Below are 21,633 nucleotides of genomic sequence, written 5' to 3' on the forward strand. Positions count from 1 at the left end.
GGAAAAGGCATCTTAGAAGCTGTGCGTTAGAGACCGCTAGAGATTCCAAGAGCTTTCCTTTCTTGAAAACTACAGACCACACCCCAGTTTAGAAGCTGTGCACCTTACTGGTCGGAATGGCGCGCTGCGAGTGGGAGGGAGCAAAAGGCAAGATTAACAGCCTGGGTCGGTGGGGAGGTGGCCGGGAAACAATCTTATAAAATTTGAGCCTGAAACTCTTTAGGTTATGGAGGATAGAATGGGGCTCGTTTACGTTAGGCCTAAACGTCGACAAGAAAAGTGACGCTAGGGAAAAAAACAAAACAAAAGAGTAAGCTCCCGAGTTCTAGTGTTCACGGTAGGGCCGTTAAACGCCGCAGAAAAGCGGGCGTGTGTTTTTTCTTCCTCTTCCCGCCTCCCAAGAGACGCGAGTCCAGTCCTTTCCCCTCATTTTCACCCGGGCGGGGTCCATGACTGCCCCAGTCGCGGTGCCGGGTCGGAAGCCGCCCCGCCCCCCGCGCTGCTCCCGCCCTCGGGGTCCTCTCCGCCCCACCTCCCCCTTGCTACTGGAGGTAGCGGCCCGGGCCGTCACGTGTTCCGGCAGCCGCCAAGTGAAGCCGCTTTTGCGACGCAGTGACAGCCAAATGGTGCGACAGGAGAAGCTGCAGCTGCGGCCGCAGCGCCCCGCACCGAGAATCTTGAGGCGGCTCCTGGCGTCGCCGGGAGGGAGCAACTGAGTGAACAGAATCAGGCGCGGGCGGGCGGGCGGCGGCAGCGGCAGAGGCGGCGGGCGGCGAGGGGGAGCCCGCTACGAGTGCCCTCGCTCCCCGCCGCTCTCCATGAACCGGGCGAAATAAGCCGCACCTCCAGCAGGGGCTGCGCCTCCATGAATCCCTAGGTTTTTTTTTTTTTCTTTCTTTCTTTCTTTCTTTCCCCGCTCCTCAGCCCCCGCCCGGGGTCCCGTCCCGCCTTCTCCCTTCGCCAGCGGCGGCCGCGGCCAGGTGCGGAGTCCAGAGCGGAGCGCAATGGCGTCCAACCCCGAACGGGGGGAGATTCTGCTCACGGAGTTGCAGGTAAGGCCCGCGGCCCGGGCGGGAGGCGCTGGGGAAGGAACGAGGGAGAAAGTCTGGCGCTGGGTCAGGGGCCCGGGGAAACCGTAGGGCTGCTGCGCCCCTAGCCCGCTAAGTGCGGAAACTCGGGGATGTCACTCGGGAGCCGCTTCCTTCGGGAGCCGGACTCTCTTCTCCCGCCACAGCTCTGGCCTGCCAGCACTTTAATTTGAGGCTACCTACCAGAGGGACCCCATGTCTGTCGGCTGCCTGCAGTCTGTGCCCCCCCGCCCCGGGTCCCCGGAGCGGCCAGCTCACCGCCCCCTCCCTGGTGTCAGAGCCGCCCGCAGACGCCCCTGTAGCCCCCTCCCTTCGCCAGGCCAGGCCCCGCCCCGCCTTTCCCTCGTACACCGCTCCTTAAACTCCTTTGAATGACTCCCAAGCTGTTTTCTCATCCCTCCCCTTCCCCTCCGACTCCGCACAAAGAGCGCCCCCATAACTTCCAGCCCCCAGTCAAGTTTTTTTCTTTCTTTCTTTCTTCTTCTTCTTTTTAAAGCGTGTCATACCAGATGCTTGCCTCCCTTCTTTATCCCTCTTCAGGTGACTGAATTTCTTTCCTCTAATAGGAGGGATCCCTTTTCTCCTGTCTCTTTCTTTAACCAGATGATAGGTATATGGTCCCCTTGGTTGCTGCTCCCTGCTCAGATTCGGAAGCTCAGATGCTGATGCTTTTCAGACTTTCATTTTCCCTCCCGTTTGAAAGAGCTACAGAAGTTGTTCACAAATGAGCTAGCAGTAGACTGAGGGAGAATGTTGGGCACCACATGCGTGCGGAAGAGATGAGAACAAAATAGGTTCGTTGATCAGTTGAGTATGTCGCGTAGTAGTAGTATTGTTTTCCATTTACGTCTAAATATTTAATGATATAGGCATGATTTTTGTCCTTAAGTCTGTGCTATGCAAAGGTACCTACGCTGCTCTGTTGAGTTTATTTTTTATTACTTTGGGGTGTTCCAGAGATGGTCACATCTGGATTAAAATTTTATGCTTGTTTTTTAACTTATATTTATTTTGGTGTGTTTTGTTGTAGGCGTCTTCTAACTACTCAAATATTGGAGATCGGAATTAAGAAAAGATATATTTTTTGTGTGTATGCGTTAGACTGTTGATTCTTTTTTAAAAGACTGAATCTAGACCCTGAAGGGTTGATTCTTGATGATGCCAGAATTAAGTACTGCAACTGCTTCTGTTCTGCTGTTTAAGTATATTTTTTGATAGACCCCTTTATAAGTTCAGTTTATTGTGCAGTTAGATGTAAGCTTGAAGCATTGTTATATTTGATATTTAGTGAGCAAAAGTAGAGATTTCAACAAGGTATACCAATGCAGGGTTGCTAACTTGGAATGCTTTGAATCAGCTTTGAACTTCATGTCATTGAACATGTTGCCATATCTAGTTTAATTAGTCTTAGCCTTTTATAAGGTCTTACAGCATACTGCATTTGCTAAATGAATGAAATTTATTGTTTTATTAATTTACATAAGCTTTTAAAATAAGGTTTGTTTGAGACACGTTGGAAATGGTTTCCACTGCCTAGTCTTGAAATATGAAAAGCATCATTTGGTTCTGAGAAGAAATTGCAAAACTGGGCAGGAGCATTTTTCTTTGAATATAGTGGCTTTAGAATGAGAAAGTACTTGGCAACCTTATTTGTGTTTTATAGAAAATTCTCATAAAAGACACTCATTTTGGCACTGGACCTGCAAATATATTTTCATATGTGTTAAAACACTTAGGGAATTTTAATAAGATCAATTTTGACAGTATGAAGGAAGCAAGCCCAAGAGATAAGAAATTTTAAATATGACTATTTAAGAAATGGGATCAAAATAGGGGAATACCTAAAGTTAGATTTATTTTTTTTTTTTTTAAGAAAGTCTAACACCTTCCAGAAAAAGAGTGATTTTTTATTAAGTATTACCTTATAAGTTGACAAGTATATCCAGGTCATTTTTCTTGGTGTATTTGACTCCTGGTTTTAATAGAAGTTATTGCATTTAGACTTTATAAGTATAAAATTAATATGTATTAAATTAATTGAGAACATTATTTATATCAGCACTGAAGATAAATTGTGATAAAATTTGCTTCACCAAGTATATCCGTCTATTTCTTTACTATTTCATTTGGTCGTGAAACTAGTATATCGTAACCAAATATTTCTCAAACTTGTTGGGAGAACCAGTTTTTAAAAAGCATGTAAGTGGTTTGAATTTGTTTAAATTGAGAAATTAATATGTAGTTCCTAATGCTTCTCTGACATACTGATTTTAAGTATTTAAATACTTATGTAGCAAGTTTTAAAACTGGTGTTTAGTAGTTAAAAACTGTTACTTTGCCCTGTCTTGTCTCAGGAATACTTGTGTCACTCTGAAAGTTACATGTTACAACCTACTTTTAATGAAATTGATACTTATTTTTAGAAACATTGTATATCCAACATTTTTAAAAAAAGATTTTATTTATTTATTTGAGAGGGAGAAAGAGAGAGTGAGCAAGAGCACAAGAGCAGGAAGAGGGAAAGGCAGACCCCCCCGCCCCCCAGTAGGGAGCCCCACACTAGGCTTGATCCCAGGACCCTAGGATCATGACCTGAGTCAAAAGCAGACACTTAATTGACTGAGCCACTCAGGCACCACTGTATATCCAACATTTTAAAACTGGGTTTCAAATTATATTGCAGAATTTGAAATACTTCACTACTTGAGTTGGAATTGGCTTATTAATAACCTTCAGTTGTGGAAAGACAAAACAAAATCTGAACCCATGGTGTTCTGCCTTGTTAAATTACTGTAATATTTCTATGGAGTAATATTTCTAACTCTTGCTGGTAATTTAGGAGGCTAATTTAAAAAGGAATCATTAATAAAGTACACATAAACATTGATGGTTAGAGGCCTCAGTGTATAAGGAAGAATATTTGCTATAGAAAATAAAAATAGGCTGTTAAAAATATAAACTTAATTTGCAGTTTTCAATTTTTATCTCTTATAACTAACTTGTTTTTATCAACTGTTCTCTTTATCTTTTATTTGAAGTGTAAACTTAGATATTTTTTTGTAGGGCCAAAGAAATTAAAGTTTATTTTTAAGGGAACTGGACTAATAAAAACTAAAGAATCTCAAAATGGAAATATTGGTTACAACAGTAATTTGGTAGACTGCAGATTCAGATATTGAATGCCATACGAATAAAGTTACCTTGTTGATTATCAGTGATTTATTGTCATCAGAATACCTAATAAAAAGTAGTAGGCCAAGAATCTCAAATTCTTTTCTTAGCAGAATTTTTTTAAGTAGAGGTAACTTGCTCAAGTGGAAGGTTGAGGTAGTTAGCCTTAAGTTACAGGGATTCATTTCAAGAAACATTTATTGAATATCTACAATATTCAAGGATATAAAGTTGAGAAGATATGACTTCACTTTCTAGAAGAGAGTACAAATAACATTAATTGAACATTTGCTGTATGTCAGTTATTGTGCTTGATACTCTATCTCCCTTATTTAATCTTTACTATAGCCCAATAAGGTTGTTATTTCCATTTAACAGATCAGGAAACTGTTTAGGACTATTGGGTAGATCATTCATGGTTACACTGTAAATCTGAGTTTGAAATCAGATCTGTGGGTTTCCCACTAGACCATATTTTGAGCTGCCACAGTTCTATGGTTCTGTAAATATTTTGCATTGCAGTGTTAAGGGTGTGTGAACTTAAAAAAAAAAAAAATACCAAAAATGTAATTAACCAGAGTTAACTTTAATATAAATTTTATACTGTTGTTAGGTGCCTCTATAACAAAAATGATTTCTATTTTACAGTCTATAATTTAGCTGTTCTTTGTCATTGGGAATAAGGTGTAATATTCTACAAAGACTAAGAGTGCAAAAATAACCTTTTTGCAGGTTTTCATTATTTAATAATTACTGTTTCTGGTGAAAGTTGTCAGATGTTTGCTGAAATTCTTCCAAATGATTTTCCATTTTCCATTTCTCTGTAGTCTTATCCATAAGATAAATTTAACTTTAAAATTTTAAGCTCCTGTGTAATCAAGCTATGTGTTTGGCACTTAGTAGGCACTCAGTACATTGATGAGAAGATGCCCTCCATTTGTCACCTGCAATGAGAAATATCTTGACGTTTCCAACAGAAGTTGGTTATAGGAGCTCCTGAGTTGGCTCAGTTGGTTAAGCATCTGCTTTCCTGAGACTCAGGTCATGGTCCATGGGTTCTGAGATTGAGCCCAGCACTGAGTTCCTTGGTTAGGAGGATATCTCCTTCTTCCTCTCCTCCCTGCTTGTGCTCTCTTGTTCTCTCTGTCTCAAATAAATCAAATCTTAAAAAAAAAAAAAAAAAAAAAAAAGAAAGAAGAAAGAAAGAAATTGATTATAATCATTGCCTAAGAAATTAAAATTTTGAATCCCTTGTCCCAAAAATATTCCCTTGAAAAGTTTAAAAGGGATTTCTGCACTAGTTATGTAACACTTTCACACAACACAGTTATTTTACCCATTTGCGCAAAATTAAGTGACATCTAATTTTGCACTGATGCCAGAAAGTAGAATGTCTCTGTTGGGATGATTAAGATTTTATGGTGGGTTGGAGGAATGTAGTATGAGAAAGTAAGCAGGATAGGCAAGGTGGAATTTATAGTTCTTTTCATTTCTTTTCTTCCTTAAAGAGAGAGACAGAGCACGAGTGGGAAGGGCAGAGGGAGAAGGAGAGACAATCTTTAGCAGGCTCCACACTCAGCTTGGAGCCTGACGTGGGACTTGAACCTACAATCCTGAGATCATGACCTGAGCTGAAATCGATTTGGTTGCTTAACCGGCACTTAACTAAGTGCCAGCTGACCCATCCAGGCATCCCTACGTTTCTTTTTAATTTTAAACATAATACATGTTCACTGTAGAAAATCTATAAATATAGGAAAAAGCACAAAGAAAATAAAACGTGCTTATAGTTCTGTTACTCAGAGATAACTGATGAAATTTTCCAACTTATAAGTTCCAAGGCATTTTAATCCATTTTCTCTTTGTCTCCCCACTTTTAATTTGACACACAGTATTGTATAATTGAAGGTATACAATGTATTGATTTAATATTTTTCTTCCCTTTATCCCAATTATTAGAATTTTAAAGAAAAAAGAGGTTCATAGCCTTTTAAGATAGAAGTAGCTATAGGTTAAGAAAATTTCTTTCCACTAGTTATAGATATTTGGATCTAACTGGCTTTACTGACTTTATATAAAAATAGTTTGATTTTAAGTCAGTACTTTGAGATACAGTTGAGAAGAAAAGTGAAGAATACAGTGCAGACTTAGTAATGGACAATGATACATAGCATCAACTCTGAATAATAAATTGATACAGTGTGGTTTTCAGCTTAGATTTGATTATTGCTACTCTTATAGAAATGCTGCATATTTTATTAATAAGGCCTGTCTTTAAATGACTTGCCAAATACCTTTTATCTAGGTAAAAACTGTGCTGAAACTAGTGTTACAAAATGATGGCTCTAAATAGATTGTTTTTCTGTTATCTCTAATATAATACAGATTTTTCGAGTCTTGTACAACTTCATTCACAAATGATTGGTAGTGGGGCATCTTCTAGGCATTGTCTGTTTACCCCAGGGCTTTGCATTTGATTCCTTGGGCTCTTCTCTTTTTGCTTTTCAAATTTGGCAACAGAAGATTTTTATGCCTTTTATCAGGTTATTCCTATGTGCCACCTTTTATTTATTTTTATTTATTTTTTTCAAAGATTTTATTTATTTGACAGACAGAGATCACAGGTAGGCAGAGAGGCAGGCAGAGAGAGAGGAGGAAGCAGGTTCCCTGCTGAGCAGAGAGCCTGATGCAGGGCTTGATCCCAGGATCTTGGGATCATGACCTGAGCTGAAGGCAGAGGCTTTAACCCACTGAGCCACCCAGATGCCCCTCTGTGCAACCTTTTAAACAACAAAAAAGTGGAGTAGTAGTTTGTAGAGATAAATATCACTTAAAACTTGCAGATGTATATATATTTAAATAGAATAGTTACTTCTCAGGGTGCCTGGGTGGCTCAGTGGGTTAATCATCTAACTCTTGATTTCAGCTTAGGTCACTGTCTTGAGGTAATTGGATCGAACCCTGCATCAGTCTCTGTGCTCAGTACAGTCTGCTTGTCCCTCTCCTCCCTCTCCTGCTCTTCTCTTGTGTGTGTTCTCTTCTCTCAAATAAATAAATAAAATCTTAAAAAAAGAATAGTTACTTCTGCATCATTTCCTTGTAAGATGTGCTGCATTGAACAATTATCAAATGTCTGTTGTATTTCATATACCAGTTTTACTTTGTGAGAAGATCATGTAACATTTAATATGATTAACTTTAGGTATACAGCAGTGTTCAAAGTTGGCAGCAAAGTTGAAAAACTGAAAAGTATTTAAAAGCTTTAAAAAGATATTTTATATTTCGAATGGGAAAATATTAGTCAAAAAGCCTCTAATATCTTAGAAAAGCAGAAGTAGAAAACATTTGATACGTCTGGTTTCTCTTAATTTTATCTAATAAAACTTTATTTGAAATTAGCTCAATTGTCATGTTTTATTTTTCACAATCTAACAACAATTGTGTAATATTATGTGTATAAATACTGTCTGTTTAAAATGAACAGGAAAGCATGGAAGAATGTATTTGATAATAAATACCTTAGATTTGAGGGTAAATGTTGGTGTCACATTATAAAGATGAACTGATACATAAGAATTACATAACATATACTGTTAATAACATCTATCTATTCTAGAAACTCAGTAGTGATTTGCTTTTTCTAATTAGTTAAAGCTTTGCTTCCCAGGCTCAAATATACCTTGATTTATTGGAAAGCTGTTATGACAGAATTTGGAATTTGTTTTAAATTATAGAAGACATACTTACATATCTAAATATCATATATACATATGTAAAATATCATATGTTTTACACAATCATATTGTTTCCCCTTTCCTGTAGTCTCCACCTTAGTGATTCTCTAAGGAGGTTTTTGTTTTGCCTGTTTCAGAATTTTCATTGAACTAATTTCATTATATTTGTTTTTTCTTTCTTCTTTTTTTCTTTCTTTTTTTTTTTTCTTTTTACTTTTACTGAACCTTAGGTACAGTCCATTATATTTGTTTTTCTTTCATTCTTCCAAATGAACAACCATAGAAAGTCTTAAAATATTCTATCACTTAACATGTACCAGGCACTCAAAAGTTAGTTGATTCAACTAAAGAATAGGGGCGCCTGGGTGGCTCAGTGGGTTAAAGCCTCTGCCTTCTGATCAGGTCATGATCTTAGGGTCCTGGGATGGAGCCCCGCATCCAGCTCTCTGCTCAGCAGGGAACCTGCTCCCTCCTCTCTCTCTCTGCCTACTTGTGATCTCTATCTGCCAAATAAATAAATAAAGTCTTTAAAAAATTGTTAAAAGAATGAATTTACAAGCAAAAAGTAGTGAAAATTTTATATGTCGTTCATGAACTTCTGTTTTTTCCCATTCATTAACTCTGCAGTGCAAACTATTATTATTAATTATTATTTCTTTAAAGAACAAATTGGATCAGTTATTTAGTTATGTGCGTAGTTTGTTAGTAAAGTGCTGGAGTTGATTAGATTTAATGCTGGATATAAAACAAAATATTATTGTGGAATTTCCTGGTGTTTATAAACCTGGGCTCTTACTCTTGTCACTGCTATGGTATCTTTTGGTGAAAAAAAAAAGAAACAAAACTTCATTTTTAGTTGAATTTTTCAATCTTTTCTCGTAATTGCATTTTGTATAAGAAATTTTCCCTTACTTTGGGTCTAATAGATAGTTACCTATATTTTCTTCTAAGTTTTTGGAGTTTTATTTTTTATATGTGAGTCAATACATCCACAGTTGATTTTTGAATACAGAGTAAGATAAAGGTCTGAGTTATTTAATTTTTAAAAAAGATTTTATTTATTTATTTGACAGAGAGAGAGAGAGACAGCAAGAGAGGGAACACAAGCAGGGAGAGTGGAAGAGGGAGAAGCAGGCTTCCCACCCAGCAGAGAACCTGATGCGGGACCTGATCCCATCACTCTGGGATCATGACCTGAGCCGAAGGCAGGCACTTAACCACTGAGCCACCCAGGCACTTCTGAGTTACTTAATTTTTAAAATATTATGAAATATATATCAATATTTCTTAATTTAAATTTAAAATAGAACATTTTTCAGTTTTTAAGGCAGAAACATTTCTGAAGAGCCTTATTTAATTTTTGTGAGTTAGAAGTTAAGGGTATATCATACTAGGTGATGTAATGAATTATACTGGAAGTTATCCTTACCTAAATTGTTAGTAACTCACTTTTTCCTTACAGTATCAGTTTGTGGTTGTTCTCTTTTTTGTTGTATCCTCTGAAGCCTTTGGTCAATAAGATCTTTGATCTACTTCTTAACTTCTCATCATATTCCCCATTTGTGGCTCAAACCTGTATTTTCCTAAACCCAATCTATTCCTATTCCTTTGTTCTCAGCATTACTCACCTAGTCACTGCTTCTACTGAGTAATGCACAATATTTAATAATGTGAGTTTCCTCAGCTTTTCTTCTTCTTCTTCTTTTTTAAGATTTTATTTATTTATTTGACAGAGACAGACAAGCAAAACACAGGGGAACACAAGCAGGAGGAGTGAGAGAGGGAGAGGCAGGCTTTCTGCTGAGCAGGGACCACCATGCAGGGCTTGATCCTAGGACTCTGGAATCATGACCAGAGCTGAAGGCAGATGCTTAATGACTGAACTACCCAGGCGCCGCAACTTTTCTTCCTTTGACTTTAAGATTTCTTGGAATTTTAGCCATTGGTTTTTGTTGCTATTAATCAATCTTAAGGAAAAGTTGTTTGATCTGATTGAGGCTATAGTTTCCTAGATTTCTGCTTCCTTTGGAATACTATTCCATTCTTTTGCACTTGGGGCTTTCATTTTCCCCTGACTCTTTGCTTAAAAAAAGTTTACATCTCTCTCTCTCTTTCTTTTTTTTTTTTTTAATACTTTTTTTAATACTGTTGTCCCCCAAACTTCTTTTAATCATCACATTCCTTAAAAGAAATTTTTTTCTTTCTTTCTTTCTTCTTTCTTTTTTTTTTTTTTTTTTTTTTTTTAGGTTTTTTTTTTTTTGTCAGGGGGAGAGAAAGAGAGCTGTGTGAGAGTGCACAAGCAGTGAGAGTGGCAGGCAGATGTAGAATCAGGCTCCCTGCTGAGCAAGGAACCTGATGCAGGACTCAATCCCAATGACCTGGAAGGCAGAGACTTAACCAACTGAGCCACCCAGGCATCCTTTTAAAAGAAATTTCTTAGTTGTGTTTATTTTCTACCACTTATTTCTTAACTTTTTAAAATATTATTTCTGTCCCAATTATTTTGTTGAAATTATTCTCATAAAAGCATCAGTGACCTGCTTCTTCTAGTCTCCTGAGGCAATTGATACTGTTTCAGCTTCCTGAAACTCTGTTGTTTAAATTAAGCTTCATGGACCTGCACAATGTTGGCTGTTTTTCTTTCATCATAATCTGCCTATATTTGCTACTATGGCTTTCTTTTGAGAACTTCCCTAGTTTAAATGTTCTACCTGTTTTTAGCCAGTTTGTCCTCTAATTTATTCTTTAGATTAACTGCCAGCATTAATCAGTTTGTTTTGTCAGGATTGCATGGAATAGAAACCCATTTCAATTAGCTTAAACAAAAATTAGATTTATTGGAAGGGTAGAGGGATATCTCACTTTATCCAAAGGTGAGATATATAGTCATGACTCCTGAACAGAAAACTAGAGGCTTGCTTTCTTTCTAGGGCTACATCTCTATTTCTTCTTTATATCTTCTGTATACTGATTTTCTTTTATATGGCCCCCAAATGGTACTCCCAATTTCTTAATTTCCATGAACTCTTTAAGTCTAATATCTACAGTTAACTGACTCACTTATTCTGTGCCACAGTTATAAATTTTTAATGTGAAAACTTGATTGGCCCTGTATAGAACATGTACTCCTGGTCTGGTCAATTATAGCAATAGAAGTATGGAGTTCTCAGTGTACTGATAAGTACCAATATGACTACCAAGAGTCGTAGTGAGTTTGGGTTAGAGACTGTTCTCTAAGAAGGGAGTATAGGTTGTAAAGAACTTCTCTAAGATCTTTTTTAATAACTTTCCATTAATTTTACAATAAAATACATCAGACCTTCCATTATCCAGACCTTCTTAATCTTTTCAGATTTTTCTCCCTGTTTATTATTCTATCATATTAAAATATTTGCCGTTCTTGGAACTACTGCTTTTATACCTGTCTTTGCCTTTGCTCTTTCTAACTTTAAGAATAGTGATATTGATCATCTGCCTGAAAAGCTTTTGGCAAATTGGACACTCTTTAAAATTCTACTAAGAAAAGCATATATGTTATTGAATATATGAATATATTCATATTCTATAATCAGAAATCTTAAGATACATTTTTGATAAGTAATTTTAGTGATTGATTATGTAGCATTTGATCCGTTGGCAAATTAGCTTACATGTCATTTTGTGGCCCGTGTTACTGAATATATATATATATTTATTACCCAATATAGGAATTAATTGTTGTTATATTTGTGTCTGTTGATTTTAGTGCAGGAACTAGGTCTTACTCATCTTTATGTACCTAGCGCCTGCCCTATGCTTATGCTTGATAAATGCTTGAATAAATAAGTGACTGATTTCTATGACTGATTCTATTATTCTTTTGTAACATCTGACTTCTCTCTATATTTTTTAAAGATTTTATTTATTTATTTGACAGACAGAGATCACAAGTAGGCAGAGAGGCAGGAAGGGAAGCAGGCTCCCTGCTGAGCAGAGACCCTGATGCAGGGCTGGATCCCAGGACCTTGGGATCATGACCTGAGCTGAAGGCAGAGGCTTTAACAACCATTGAGCCACCCAGACACCCCTGACTTCTCTATATTTTTAAAGGTTGTCATTCTTCCTCTTCTTGCCCATGCTAGAAGTCTGCTGGTCATTTTTATTTGACTCCTGTCTAAGCTGCTTTAGTTAATTTTTTTTTTTTTTTTTTTTTTTTTTTTGTAACTTGAATTCATTATTTTGCTACTATCCATGCTTGGGCCTTCATTATCATTTGGACAATACAGTATCTTGATATGTCTCAAATTCCTCCTCTCAGATAGCATAACTTTCTCAAATATTCATCTAACAAAAGGAACTTTTATATAGGATAAATTCTTTAAAAGGAGAGATACCTTTAAATAGCAAAACTTACTTCTTAGTATATCAGTAAAAGTTATCTTTTGGAAGCTTTGAGGAGGGAGAGGGATTCTTTTATCTGGTAATGAGCCTATTACGAGTTAGAAGTGCTTGTTACAATAAAGGTACTTGAGCCTAACCTTGATGCATTATCAGTTTGGTTCCTGAAGAAAGGGAAACCTCATTGAGCTTTAAGGAAAAACAAAACAAGACATATGCATTTTTTGAAGATACTCAAGCATGTTAACAACCACTGGGTCATGGACCAGTGCTGGTCATGATATTTTCACATTAAGGACAATCTATGAATATGTATTCTGAATATGATATAAAATTGTGAATTTGTAAGTAAAGGGGTGGACTGTCCTCTGTTCTGAGATTTTTGCCATTTCTACTTCTCAAAATGTACTGTCTCTTAAGAAATGATGAAAATAATTGATAGTAATATCTTAACTGGCAATAAAATAAATCAGTAACCTTATATATACCTGCCCAGTTTCTTTTGGGAATTTACTAATCAGTAATTTCAAGGCCTAGTTTAAATCACTGACTAGTCAGTAATTCAAGTATTGGAATCCTACAGACCTAGGTTTAAATCTCATATTTAGCACATATTAGCTGCCTGGCTTTGGTATGTGTTATTTAGCAACATGAGGGAAGTTTTCTTACAAGGATGGGGATAATTTCTGGCTCAGAAGGTTATTGTAGGTTTTTTGTTTGGTTTTTTTTTCATGATACATAGAGTGCCTGGGATATAATAGATAGTAACTCTTCCTTCTCTCAGGTTTATATATATATTTTTTACATTGATATTTTTATTTCTCTAAGAATCAAAAGGGAAACTGGAAAGTTCCCTCAAATTACATCAAGATATTAAAAGAATGGCTTAAAATTATAGCTGATCCTTGAACAACACAGACTTGAACTATGCAGGTCCACTTAAACTTGGATTTTTTTTTTCAATTTTTTTTTCTTTTTTTTTAATTTATTTTTTATTTTCAGCATAACAGTATTCATTATTTTTGCACCACACCCAGTGCTCCATGCAATCCATGCCCTCTATAATACCCACCACCTGGTACCCCAACCTCCCACCGTTTACATTTTAAGATTACTTCATTTTAATTTTTTTAAAAATACTGAAGTTGTGTGGCTGACAGACTGTTTAAAGTTAGGCACGTTAAGAGAGGTAGAGAGCTGATCATGCTTTATAGACTAATTGTTTTCCCCTCTTCTCTTTATTTTTGGCACTATAGAAGGTATAATGAGGATAGCTATCAGAAAGAATATTTCCGTGGTGTGAAGACACCACGGAAATATTAAGATAACAGTATGCTGAGATTATGTGTGTAAGAATAAAGAAATCATAGGTTGATATATGACAAACTACTAGGATTGAGATTTCATTGAAGACTGTGGTGTGAGAAGTGCCTGACTGGCTCAGTCCATAGAGCATGTATGTGACTCTTAATTTCAGGGTCGTGAGTCTAAGCCCATGTTGGGCATGGAGCCCACTTAAAATTAAAAACAAAACAGGGGCACCTGCGTGGCTCAGTGGCCTAAGCCTCTGACTTCAGCTCAGGTCATGATCCCAGGATCCTGGGATTCAGCCCAGGATCTTTCTGCTCAACAAGGGAGCCTGCTTCCTCCTCTCTGCTTGCCTCTGTGCCTACTTGTGATCTCTGTCAAATAAATAAATAAAATCTTTAAAAAAAATTAATAACCAACCAAATAAAAAACTGTGGTTTGTTATGTGTCATGCAGAAAATATTTATTGCAAATATATAACTATAGAAGAATTAAGTGATCTCATGAAACTGTTTAAGCTAAGATCTGTATTATGTTCTTTCCCAGAGGCTTGGGACTTTTTATAAAATTTGAGCTAAGGTTACATATTTGCAAAGTCCACAATGGTCTTGCACATTTCAGCACAGAGAGATAGACTTATGGTAATATACTTCTGAATATTAATAAATAATATCAGCTCTGTAGTTGAATATGCTTGAATTTTGTGTAAATTAAAGTAAATGTCCAATTGTTTGTTGCTTATTGGTTAGCATTACTAATTTCCCATTTTGTTCCTATGGAAGCCTTATCTTTGAAATCCAGCATCAGGAAGGTGTTCATTTTACTATAAATTTTTGTTCTGGTGCATGCTTTTATTGTGTTAAAACCTCACTAAACTCTACACAGAATCCTACAGTTAGTTTTGATGTGTCCTTTTAAGGATGGTTCAATAGCTAACAGGAACCTTAAATATCAGATCTAAAGCAAAATTCTTTCTTTATCAAGTCTCTAAAAGCACTATACTAAATTTCTAATAGGGGTTGGGATACCTTTCCTTTTGCTCTCCTTGAGTTTGGCAAGATTGTGGATAATCCTTTATTTTAGTATAGTTTAATGGTAATTATAGAGAAGGAAGTAGGGTTGGTTATAAGAGACCTCATAAAAAATAAAGAGAACTATGTTGAAAAATACGAGAATAATGTTAATAGTAATTTCACCCTATGTGATATGAAGCATTTTCACCTGTATTATTTCTTTGGCTCTTAAAATGACCCTCTGAGTTAGGGATGGAGAGGGATTATTATATCCAGTTTTCAGGTGTTCATGTTCACTTAACCAATGTCTGCTTTAACCTGAACCCTTTTGACTCCTATTCTTTGTTTTAGTACTCCACACAATTCTAATTCTATCAACTTTAAAGTTGTTTTTTTCCTTAGTATACCTAAAAAATGGTTAACATTTTCAGAGCTATGTTGAAAGTGAATGTGAACAGTATCTTTTTTTCCCCAAAGATAATAGAAAATAACTATAAAAGGGAATATGTAATTTGCCACCTAGTTTGAGTATTCATGGGAGTATCAAAGTTCTTTGTAGTATTTTTGTACTACAAAATGTTGTGTAGAGGTGTAGTGATTCCAGCTGAAGTAGTGTATAGCTTCTGGAGAGTTTATCATGGTTTAAAAGTATGTATAAGATGTTTAAAAAAGGCACTTAAAGAAAAGTCACTTAAAAATTACTTAAAATTGGGGTGCCTGGGTGGCTCAGTGGGTTTAAGCCTCTGCCTTCGGCTCAGGTCATGATCCCAGGGTCCTGGGATCGAGCCTTGCATGGGGCTCTCTCCTCAGTAGGGAGCCTGCTTCCCCCCGCACCCCCTCGCCTGCCTCTGTCTACTTTTGATCTCTGTCAAATAAATAAAATCTTTTAAAAAATAAATAAATAAAATAACTTAAAATCACTTAAAGATTTAAAAACATCAACTTCCTGATGAAGTTGAATGATGTTTTCTGTATTTATAAACTGGAGGCCAGTCTTGTTACCCACAAAATAGACTTGGGAAGTGAGTGTTTTATATGCATGAGATATATTAGTGAACTGGAAAAATATACATGTTTTATATCTTTTTAAAGGAATAATATATTTCTCTGTTAAAATTTAGCCTGAGTGCCTGGGTGGCTCAATGGGTTAAGCCTCTGCCTTTGGCTCAGGTCATGATCTCAGGGTCCTGGGATTGAGTCCCACATCAGGCTCTCTGCCTGCCTCTCTGCCAACTTGTGATCTCTCTCTGTCAAATAAATAAATAAAATCTTTAAAAAAAAAAATTTAGCCTGCACTTATTTATCCTTTATGTCTGTTTGTGTGGGGGTAAAGATCTTAAAAATAAAAAAGTTTCTTGAAAATCTTAAGATTAAACTTCATTTTATACGTCCTTTCCACTTGAGCACCTAGCAGCTTTCCTAAAATATTTTGGTGTAATATATTAATATTTAGTGATCATAACATTTAGGCATAAATACATCAGATAAGTTTATATGAAAAAGGATCTCTTTTGTTTTTGTGCTCTACATTAATTTTATCTTTTCTTGTGTATGAGTTATTTCTTGTTAATGGTGATACTGTCATTGCTACCTGAGGTTTTGCTTGCTATGCTCTTTGTGACCAGAGAGTTGTACTTTTATTATGCCTTTTCATGAAAATAGTCTTCTAAAGAAGTTAAAAATAACTGGACACAAATAGCAAATAATACATTCCTGGGTTTGGTTTTTCTTGCTCAAGGCCAGCTCTGTTGACAGTCCCTAAAACGAAATCAAACCAAACAACAAACACCAAACACTACAATTCAGCTTTGGCTTTACTTTATTTAGGTGACTTCTTAAAAGAGCTCCAGTATGTTCTGTCCAGCTTGAGCCTGTAGAAGTTAAATGCTCAGCTCTTTAGTTATGATGTGGTAATATAGTATGACTTGATTCACTGTGGGGTTCCTATAACTTTTTCTGAGCAAATCTAATGTTTCCTTCTCTGAGAAACAGGTTCTTCATTTATTGGTGACTTTATATTTCTGTTTAGCTATTCTGTCAGAAGTATTTATTTGGACAAATCATGATGCTTAAATTTTTTTTTTTTGGTTGTGATAAAATATGTGTAACATTTACCGTCTTAACCATTTAAAGTGTGCAGTTCGGTGGCATTAAGTACATGCATCATATTGTGCAACTGTCACCACCATCTATCTCTTAAGAATTCTTTTTACCTTAGCTGAAACTCTGGTCCCATTAAACATTAACATTCCTGGCAAACAAAGGTCCTGGCAAACACTATTCTACTTTTTGTTGCCATGTATTTGACATGCACGTGGAATCAATCAGTCAATGTCCTTTTGTGACTTGTCCGTTTCACTTAGCATAATGTCTTCTAAGTTCAGCCATGTTGTAAAGTGTCAGAATTTCCTTCCTTTTTTAAGCCAGAATAATATTTGTATGGGTATACCACATTTTGTTTATCCACCCATCCATCAGTGGATACTTGGGTTGCTTCCCTGTTATGCTTTTTTTTTTTTTTTAAATAAATATAGCATTGTTGGAGGTTATTATACCTAGTCATGATCATTTGATAGTCTGTAGCTGTGTCATGTACCACTGTAGCCACTAGCCACATGTAGCTATTAAAATATAAGTTAATTAAATATAGGGGCACCAGGTGACTCAGTGGGTTAAACCTCTGCCTTCAGCTCAGGTCATAATCCCAGGGTCCTGGGATTGAGCCCCGTATCAGGCTCTCTGCTCAGCAGGGAGCCTGCTTCCCTCCTCTCTCTGCTTGCCTCTCTGCCTACTTGTGATCTCTCTCTCTGTCAAATAAATAAAATCTTTTTAAAAATTTAAATTAAATATAAACAGAATTTAAAATTTAATTCTTCAGTCACACTGGCCACATTTTAAGTGTTTATTAGCTACATGTTGCTAGCGGCTGCCATATTGGACAGCATTGATATATAGAATATTTTGACCATTGAAAAAGTTCTATTAAATAGCCATGGGTAATAAATATAAAGGTCTATTTTAATACCTTGAATTTAGAGAAGACCGAGAAGTCCCTTGTGGATTATAGAATTATTATTTGAATTATATATTTGAATAAGGAAATTTTTCTGTTTAGCAAATAATTATGTCTGTTTAAAGATATTTTGCAGTGAGTTCAGAGGGTTTTGTTCACACTGTGACTGGAATGTTGTTAAAAATACTTTGCACTGGATAGATTTTAAATAGGTCGTTTTTTCAAGCAACGTTAATTGGTAATCCCTGTCTTAGAAGTTTATATTAAAAATACGCAAATGGTCATATGTATGTGTATATATCAAAGATTTACAGAAAAAATATAATTTGAATTTAAAGTTCTGTTTTGTATCCATCATTCCCTCAGGGGATGTGTGTTAAATTACATTCTTTTTCTAGAACTTGAAGTTTAATTGGTTGCAGGTGTAGAAAACAGTAAATGATTAGTAATGATTTGTCCAGTTTCTGCATATTGAAATCGTAAAATAGTTTATCCTGGAAATTCTGTTTTCTCTTTTTTAATTTTAGTTTTAAGTTTTTTGTTGAGATAAAATTGACATAGAACATTGTATTAGTTTTAGGTATAAAACATAATGATTTGATATGTGCAAATATTGAGACATGATTACCACAGTAAGTTTAGTTAACACCATCAACACATAGTTACAGATCTGCTTTTCATGTGATGAGAACCTTTAAAATCTATTCTTTTAGCTACTTTAAAATATTTCAAATATATATAGTACTATTAACCGGAATTTTTTTTTTTTTTAAACCTGACAGAGAGAGAGAGATGACAGAGAGAGCACAAGCAAGGGGAGTGGCAGAGGGAGAGGGAACAGGGAGCCGGAAGTGGGGCTTCATCCCAGGACCCCAGGATCATGACCTGAGCCAAAGCCAGACGCTTAACCAACTGAGCCATCTAGGTGCCCTGGAAATTCTGTGTTCTTAATCATTTTTACTGTCACTGAGATTAGATGAAGTTTGGAGGGGGGGGGGTTGTGTTGTTTTGTTTTGTTGCCAGCAATCTCAAATGCCATCTTTAGGGAACTGGAGGAGCATGTTGTGTGTGCATGTGTAACATTCCCTTTATCGCTCTGGATTATATGTTTTTATTAATACCAGTTTGTGTATCTGTCTCTTAAAAATTACTTTTAAAAAGATATCAGAAGATATTTTTTAGATGTTCAAAACCATTTTTGAACTTGCTGGCTGTTTGGAATTATTTTAACTTGGTAAAAATTGCTTGAGTTTGAGAATGCATTTAAATCTAGCATTTTTTAGGTAATTAAAAACTATTAAATCCTTGAGTATATTTGAAAAAGGTTAAGCCAGGGTGCCTGGGTGGCTCAGTGGGTTAAAGCCTCTGCCTTCGGCTTAGGCCATGATCCCAGGCTCCTGGGATCAAGCCATGCATCAGGCTCTCTGCTCCGCTGCCTGCTTCCTCCTCTTTCTCTCTGCCTACTTGTGATCTCTGTCAAATAAATAAATAAAATCCTTAAAAAAAAAAAAAAAAAAAGAAAGAGGTTAAGCCAAAAGAATAAAATTAGTTATTTCTAAGAGTAATGGTTTATGTGTTTCTTATAAAAAGTAAATAGGAAACTGATTTAATCTCATTTTTGAAAATCTAATGAATTTTTCTATATCAAAACTTCTTACTATTATTGCATGAATTTAAAAACAATTTTCAGTTAGAACTAATATTAAGGAATAAAAATTAGATTGTTCTGATCTTGTGGAAAGAAAGGAGTGGTACTGAAAATACACAGCTCCGAAATAAGTATCTTTTTAGGCTTAACTACTGGAGATGAGCTAAGGAAGGATACCAGTTCATACTCCAGTTCTTTAGAAAACAGGAACTTTTGTTGTTTTGTTATTTGTTTACAATAGTTACAGTTAATGAGCTGGTATATAAAGTGGCTGAAGCTGAGGAAGTAGGTAATTTTTTAAATCTAGCGTAAGTAGATACTATTTAAAAAAAAAAAAAAAACTTCAGTAACCAAGAGAGTAAGATAGATTTAAGTGAAAGGGAAATTGTCTCACTGCAGATATTCTTCTATACAAATAGCAGAAACACATAACACATAACAAACAAAGAGTTACCAAACCAGAATTTCACAGTTCACTACTTGAATACTAACATTTTGCTTTTATCTGATGACACTTGGAGCAAGTTTTTTTAATATCTAGGAAAGGATATAATTTATTAATTTAGTCAATTGGAATGTATATTGTTTACCTGCTGTTGTAATCAAATACGAGTAAATGAATTGTGGTAGTATTGTGAAGTTAAAACAAACACTTTTTTTTTCATTTCAGTAGTTCCCAGAGAAACTTTTTTTATTAATTACGAAAGTTGCGTTATTAAGATGTGTCTTTGAGTGTGCCTGGGTGGCTCAGTTGTTTAAGTGCCTGCCTTTGGGTCAGGTCATGATCTTGGAGCTCAGTGGAGAGCCTGCATCTCCCTCTGCCCCTTACCCAACTTGTGCTCTCTCCCTCTCAAATAAATTTATATTTATAATAAATTAAATCTTTTAAAAATGTGTCTTTGAGAAAGTCTTCCTGAATATGATCAGTTCTTATGATCTAGGCAATCTTATGATTGCCAATTAGACACCAAATGAAAATTTCTTGTTCAAAAATTTTCATTTGCATAAAGAATAGTTAAGGGCTTGCATTGTTAAAAGGATTATATATCGAAATGGAGCCATACAATTTTAAGTAACACTATCTACAGCTTTAGAAAATTGATCAAAATTAATCTTTATTATTACTTAGAAAAAATAATTTTTAAATGTCCATAAACTGTATAAAGCAGAGGTTACAACGAGAATATGCCTTCAGGGTCTAGGCGAGTAACATAAATTAGTGAGGCAGGTGAGAGTAAGGGACATACATACATAGAGGGATTGGCAGTGACTCTGAACAGGTAAGCCATTATAGAAGCAGCTGGTGTTAACTGCTTCTCTGCTATGGTGATTTGGTTCCGTTCGGGCTCTTACTGCCTTTTTTAGAGACAAGTTCTAAGTTTTAAAATATTTGTTCCAATTCTTTAAAAACTATTAACCAAACAAGACATGTTTGTAGGATCATTTCTGCTACTGTAGTGATTTGGCTCTATTAAATCAAATATTGAGGGGCACCTGGGTGGCTCAGGTCATGATCTCAGGGTCCTGGGATCTAACCCTGCATTGGGCTTTCTGCTCAGCGGAGAACCTGCTTCCCCCTCTCTCTCTGCCTGCTGCTTTGCCTACTTGTGATCTCTTTCTGTGTCAAATAAATAAAATCATTTTAAAAAATCAAATATTGAAGTGCCTACCATATTCAGGTACTGTATTAAGAGCTGTAGTATATACAGAACAACATTGGACCTGGCTTCAGTTAGAACACATTGTTCATTAAAAGTCCCTAGGATGATAGAAATCACATATGTGTGTGTATATATGTATATATACAAATATCATTGTAGACTTATGGTGGTGATCATTTCTTAATGTGTAAACATTGAATCACACTGTTGTACACCTGAAATTAATATTATATGTCAACAACACTTCGATTTTAAAAAGAGAAATGTTATATATCCTTTTGGAAACTGTTTAATATGGTAGGCACTAGCCACATGAAATTGTGGCTCATACAGCTGAGGAATTGACTTTTTAGTTTAATTAAATATACATAGCCACATGTGGTTAGTGGCTACTGAACTGGCAGTGGAGCTCTAGATACAAGTTCAGTTGCTAAGATAATCCTTATTGTCTATCTGAATTCTTTTGTGTTAGTTACTCAGTCCTATTTTTCTAATCAAAATATTGAGGGAAAGAAATTCTAGTATTCAACATTTCCTTCTCCCAGAGTGTTCTAGATAATGGCAGAAGTAATCCATGTGTAATTCATATTTGAATTAGTAGGGCCCCTAGGTCTATAATT

General features: G+C 36.0%; 1 protein-coding gene across 1 annotated transcript in view; it reads left to right on the forward strand.

Annotated features, from left to right (window-relative positions):
* Positions 1–594: 594 nt before the first annotated feature.
* PKN2 (protein kinase N2) overlaps positions 595–21,633 on the forward strand; it is a 129,517-nt gene continuing 108,478 nt past the window's right edge. The window contains exon 1 of the mRNA XM_059375312.1: positions 595–1,052. Within this exon, the coding sequence (XP_059231295.1) occupies positions 1,005–1,052 (48 nt within the window). The 5' untranslated portion in view covers positions 595–1,004. The remainder of the gene's footprint in view (positions 1,053–21,633) is intronic.

Source organism: Mustela nigripes, chromosome 14, assembly GCF_022355385.1.
Source record: "Mustela nigripes isolate SB6536 chromosome 14, MUSNIG.SB6536, whole genome shotgun sequence".
In the NCBI taxonomy this organism is placed as follows: Eukaryota; Metazoa; Chordata; class Mammalia; order Carnivora; family Mustelidae; genus Mustela; species Mustela nigripes.